Below are 6,025 nucleotides of genomic sequence, written 5' to 3' on the forward strand. Positions count from 1 at the left end.
ACTATTACTGTCTCTTATACTCTGATGCTTTTAATGTGCTATATATACAATATTGCATTTATCTTAATGCAGAAAACAATGATTTAGACATTGGCACACACATACACAGGATGTCTGTCTTATTCTTAACACAAAATTGTGAAAAAAGGTTTTCAGAATATGTTGGGCCTTTAAGGGAGCCAGGTGTTTGATTTGTTACATTCTCTGTCTATCAGTTCAGATGCAGAGTCTGATGTTTTAAGCCAGAAATACAATGAGTAGGTAAAATGTGTTCAAATGTTTTTGAGGGTTTGTAAGTCTGTGTATTAAGTTATATTGTTGTTGTCTTGAATTGTGTACTTAAAGGCTACATCGTTAGCTACCCAGGTAGCAAAGAATTCTGGCATAGATGTGGCATAAAGCTGGCACAGCAGATATTAATCCGGCACTCGCGTACAGCATTTGAGCCAAACATGGCCAGGGTTTGGCATAGATGGCACCATCTTTAAGGGGCAGGGTCAGATCATATGTAGTATTTGGCCCAGACGTTAAAAATTTCTATGTAGGCCACGTAAATTTGGCCTTTCTTGACCCACATTTAAAGTAGATTTTAATTATTTCTGAGTAAAGAAAACATTCTACCATGACACAGCAACATATCTGGCCTAATTATGGGTTATTAACTTGGCTGAGACTTGGCCCAGATATGGTCCATGTTTGGCCCTTATATGAAAGCCAGACTTGGTCCAATCATGTACCGTAATTCACTGCACCATGTGGGCCAAGCAAAAGCTGATTGTGGGGGCCAGATCTGGGCCAGATGAATTTTGTTATGTGGGTAGTTAGCCTCTCCTCATATAACTTCTTACATCACTTTCATTTAAGTATATTTATTCATTGGATATTGCCTATTTCCATAATGTACAGATACTAACAGTGTAATGTGTCTTTTTGGCAAATAAGCAGGTTTTAAACACATTAAAACCACTAAATTCCAATCTTCTCAGTTAGGTAGCTAACGTGCACAGGAATAGTTACTCACTGGTTCGGTTACAGTAATTTACTAAGAACACTGTTGTCAGTTACTCACTGTAACGGTTTGGTTGCAGTTATCTACTAACAACACTGTTGCCAGTTACTCACTGTTACCAAACCATTACAGTGAGTAGCTGGCAGAAGTGTTGCCAGTATTCTGTAAAAAAGCCTAGTAAGGTCTAACAGTGTAGGACATAACTATCAGCTTTTGTATGACTCTTTGTATGACGATGAATGACTCTTTGACTCAACAAAGATATACAATAAATACACTGGACTACTCTGTTTCTGAAATACATACACTGGTGGTACAGTAAAAGTATGATAGTGTGCAGTTATGAATCCAGCAATTCACTGTTTGTACCAAGTAAATGAGTTTTTATGAATGAATCATTTGAGGGAATAATCTTTGATCTAACTTGAAGTAGGACTACATTTTAGCAGAATGATATTTCTAGCAGGGCACGTAAAATTGGAAAAACTGGTAAAACTACTGTACTGTTTACTGTGCTGCTAATGGCTAAAATTTATATTAAATTATAACTTATTAAATAAAAGGGCATATCCGCAGTGTAAAACATATACTGGATAAGTTGGCGGTTCATTCCGCTGTGATGAATAACGGGACAAAGCCGAAGGAAAATGAATGAATGAATGAATGTTTATGATGTCGCAGCACGGTGGCACAGTGGGTAGCACAATCACCTCACAGCAAGAAGGTCGCTGGTTCGAGCCCCGGCTGGGTCAGTTGGCATTTCTGTGTGGAGTTTGCATGTTCTCCCTGTGTTTGTGTGGGTTTCCCCCACAGTCCAAAGACATGCGGTATAGATGAATTGATTTCAACTAAATGGCCATAGTGTATGTGTGTAAATGAGTGTGCATGGAAGTTTCCCAGTGATGGGTTGCAGCTGTAAGGGCATCCTGGATAAGTTGCTGGATAAGTTGGCGGTTATTCCACTGTGGTGACTAAGTGACTGAGCCGAAATTAAAGTGAATGAATAGCATGGGTTCTTAGCATGGGTGCTCAGATTTACCTTTCTGCAGATTTCAGTTGCAACCCTTATCAAACACACCTGTTTGTAATTATCAAGTGCTGTTCAGGTCCTAATTAATTGGTTCAGGTGTGTTTGATCAGGGTTGGAGCTGAACTCTGTAGGAAGGTAGATCTCCAGGAACAGGGTTGAGCACCCCTGCTGTAGTGTATGTGAGTGTGTGCAACAGTGTGTGGATGTTTCCCAGAGATGGAAAATGAATGAATGATGCCTCAACCATAACAGTCACTTGTCGCCACCTATAGGCATGAACCTGAAGTGATTTGGTGAACTGCATTGCTTGAGGTAAAAACAAGAATGCCACCATTTTTGACTTCCTAATTATTGTTTTATTTTCATGACTGTTTTGTATTTGTGCTCATGTCTGTCACCACACTGACATGTTTATCTGATAGGGTTTTGCAAAAAGACATACCTGTCCATTATGTAGTGAGAAATGTGAGGGAGTGTAACCAGTATGCCATTGCAAAAAAAAAAAAAAAAGTACAATACTTTCAAATTTTCAAAAATAGCTTACACTTTATAATAACTTTCATTTACAACAACAAAATCATTACATTTAATAATGCAAAACAGTTCATGAGATAACAAATAATATCAGGAAACATAAGATCATATATTAGGCTATTATTAAATGTAATATATTTACATCAAATATAATTACATTTCAATGTATTTCTTAAACGGAGCACATATTTAAATGAATGTTTGTAAATGATTTCCTTAAGAAAGTTATTATAAAGTGTCTCCCAGAATCAAATAAACATTCTTCAAAATGCAACAAGACATTACAGATAATAAGCAAGTAAACAAAAAACAATCAGAACAAAGTTATAAAGCTCTTTCCCCAAATGGGAAAAATATTGTCATCAACTTTGGATTCAGTGATGAGTTCAACTCAGAAGGCAAAAAGGAGAGCTCTTATATATTGTACAAAAATAGCATGTGTAAAAAGGAATCAGTCATTTTCAAAATCTGTCCCTCCAACAGTGACTGTCGCTCTTTCCAAGTCTGATAATTCTCTCCCAGTTTTTTTCAAAGTTTATTTTCCATAAAACATCTCCAGAAGAAGTTCCTCCATGTTGACCGCGCCAATGACGGGTTTGAAGAAGAGCCCAGCCACTACATTGGCGTTGATGGATCTCAGCATGGAGAGAGCGAGGAAGAGTTTGGCGAATCTCGCACTGTCCCCGCGGTGAATCATTTTGACATATTCATTAAGTGCCTGGTTCGCCTCGCTCTGCAGGGCCTGGATGTAATGTTGACACTGCAGCCCAGCAACATCTGAGAACAAGAGATTAAGTGAAACTTGTTATATTGTATGCCAGGAAGATATGAATGACATGAAATTACCCTCATTAAACCAATAAAATGTACTACCTGTATATTTGATTAGCACTCTCAATTTCTTGGGAACAATTTATGATCAACGAGTCATGATTCTTGTTTGATTAATACATTACTATGAATTTGTTTTATTACGCCAATGCAAAAAAAAAGATTTTTTGTTTTTAATTAAGTATGACTCTTGGGGGTATTTATTTAAGACAGGCAGTATTTTAATTATTATTTTAATTATCATTATTTTAATACATCATTACATTTTTCCTTATCAAATGTATTAAGTAAACTAATTAGGTTAACTAGGCAGGATAGGGTAATTAGGCAAGTTTTTGTATAACGATGAATTGTTCTGTAGACAATCAATAAAATATATAGCTTAAAGGGGCTAATAATTTTAACCTTAAAATGGTTTTTAGAAAATTAAAACTACTTTTATTCTAGCCGAAATAAAACAAATAAGACTTTCTCCGGAAGAAACAATATTATCAGACATACTGTAAAAATTTGCTTGCTCTGTAAAACATAATTTGGGAAATATTTAAAATACACACACACACACACACACAAACACACATACACACACACACACACACACACACACACATATATATATATATATATATATATATATATATATATATATATATATATATATATATATATATATATATATATAATTAATTATTAACCTAATACAACAATAAATACCTTAATAGATCTCATTGTTTATTATGTCAATAACAAAAGCATTTTAAAGACAAAATTGTATTACTTTTCCTTTCTACTTATGTGTATTATTGTTGTTGGTGTTAAATTATACATATTAAATTAATATTATAAATAATAATAATAATAATACAAAAGTTAATGTACAAAAGTATTATTTCAATTTATTATTATTATTATTATTACTCATGAAAAATAATAATTACTATGTGATTCATTTCTGAGAAAATTAACATTATGATCAACTATGAACTGTCTAAATCCAGGTATTCTTCCACCTATTCACATTATTATTAGTAGTATTTTTTTTATCATCATAATAATAATTCGTGAATATTAATATTACATTTACACAAGTTAAAGCTAAATGTAAAGTATTATTATTGTTGTTGTTGTTGTTGTTGATTTTGATATTAATATCAATTAATTAATTTGACTAATTGGAGTGTGAATTAAATTATAAACAGTTAACGTTGAAAACTACTATGAACTCCACATTAGTGTATATTTACTCATCATCACCACACATATTATTAGGTTGTCGTTAATAATTACAATGTGAGCTAAAGTAAAGATTTGGGTCGTCTTGTAATTAGATTCATTATGAATGAATTCACAATAATAATCCCAACGTGACTCGAATTAAAGCAACTCTTTTTATCGGAAGTGTCCAAACTCAGGTACCAGCATCGCCTCTCACCTGGGTTGAACAGAATGGCCCCTTTCAAGTACGCGTACTCCTTAGTGCTTATGTCCAGTCCCCAGCATTTCCTCAGAAACATTTTAATACCCTGCACGTCGGTCAACGCCACTCCGCCGTTATGGCTCTGGTTGTCCTGCTTGTCCTGTCCGCTCGTTAAAATCCGCTGCAGCATGCTGGGCTCCTGCGTCTCCGAAGTCTCGAAGTCGATCCTGTCCTGCGCCATACCGAGCACCAGCAGCGGTGCCCAGCCGCTTCGCACCAGCGTGTGCTGATCATCCGCTGGCAGTTCGCGGAAGCACGGGACGTTCTTCACGAACTTCAGGGTCTTGACCAGGACGGCGGAGGCGGCTTTGCATGTGGTTTGAGGAGAACGGAGGGACACTTTCCTCTTGGAGCCGCAGGCACAGGCGCGCATGGACACGGCTAGCCTCGGGGCGCGCGGCTGGTTCCCAAGTTGCGCAGACTGACTGTCGTTCTTTAAGATGCTGTATAAGATGCTGTTCTGCCGCCGCTCGCTGCTGCAGTGGCAGCCGCTGTCAAAGTAAGCCATCCTCGCAGAGCTGCTTATGTTTCGTTGCTGAAACTGTGCTGAGCTGCACGCTTGGAGATGTCCATGCACGGCTGAGGTCTGTGTTACCGTCCACCCAAATGGCAAATAGTTTAGAGTTTTTAAAGAGCACACAGGACGCCTCCCACTGTCTCACTTCCATGCACACATAGGGGGCGATATAGTCTCTGTGTAATGTTGTTGATGTGGTGTGTGGGTTTGTGTACTGGGCAACTGGGCTACCGGGGAATGTCATGGGCAACACATTTTCCCACCGAAACAGTGAAACATAAAATCACCTGCTTTTAGAACTTCATGAAAATATAAAATGCATTTTTTTAAAATATAATGATAAAATGTAATGATAAATATGAAGTTTATTAATAAAATCAATACTTCATATCTAGTTAAAACATACATGTGTATAATTATAATATTAAAATCGATTTTATAATTAACATATAGTTTAAAATATAATTATAATTATTATGTATATACCACTTTTATAATTATTATAATACTAAACAAGACTTTTGAATAATACCATATTTTATATACTATTGATAGCTTGTATGTAATAATAAATCTATAAATAGTTAAACTAGCACAATTTTTTTAATATTAATATTACAAGCTGTG

At 35.9% G+C, this 6,025-nt stretch overlaps 2 protein-coding genes across 11 annotated transcripts in view; one reads left to right on the forward strand and one right to left on the reverse strand.

The window, feature by feature from the left end:
• The window catches only part of rnf207a (ring finger protein 207a), a 31,771-nt gene extending 30,470 nt beyond the window's left edge, over window positions 1-1,301 (forward strand). For 6 of the 10 annotated variants that reach the window (XM_087273843.1, XM_087273845.1, XM_087273841.1 and 3 more), the window contains one exon: window positions 1-1,298. This exon is cut by the window's left edge and continues 2,793 nt beyond it. The gene's annotated coding sequence lies outside the window, so the exon portion shown is untranslated. The other 4 variants (XM_087273839.1, XM_087273838.1, XM_087273840.1 and 1 more) reach the window with 2 other exon arrangements.
• Window positions 1,302-2,558: 1,257 nt separating this feature from the next.
• On the reverse strand, window positions 2,559-5,472 carry nr0b1 (nuclear receptor subfamily 0, group B, member 1). The gene is made up of 2 exons (NM_001082947.1): window positions 4,837-5,472; window positions 2,559-3,350 (listed from the first exon to the last, which is right to left on the reverse strand). Exons 1-2 carry the CDS (start codon window positions 5,387-5,389, stop codon window positions 3,109-3,111), a joined length of 795 nt encoding a protein of 264 aa, NP_001076416.1. The 5' UTR covers window positions 5,390-5,472; the 3' UTR covers window positions 2,559-3,108.
• Between the last annotated feature and the right edge of the window lie 553 nt (window positions 5,473-6,025).

Source organism: Danio rerio, chromosome 11, assembly GCF_052040795.2.
Source record: "Danio rerio strain M-AB ecotype USA chromosome 11, GRCz13ab, whole genome shotgun sequence".
Lineage (NCBI taxonomy): Eukaryota > Metazoa > Chordata > Actinopteri > Cypriniformes > Danionidae > Danio > Danio rerio.

Coding starts and splice junctions, on each gene's coding strand:
- nr0b1 (NM_001082947.1), bottom strand. CDS start 5,389: ATGGCTTACTTTGACAGCGGCTGCCACTGCAGCAGCGAGCGGCGGCAG. Junction 3,351..4,836: donor GGCCATTCTGTTCAACCCAG/GTGAGAGGCGAT, acceptor TCTTGTTCTCAG/ATGTTGCTGGGCTGCAGTGT.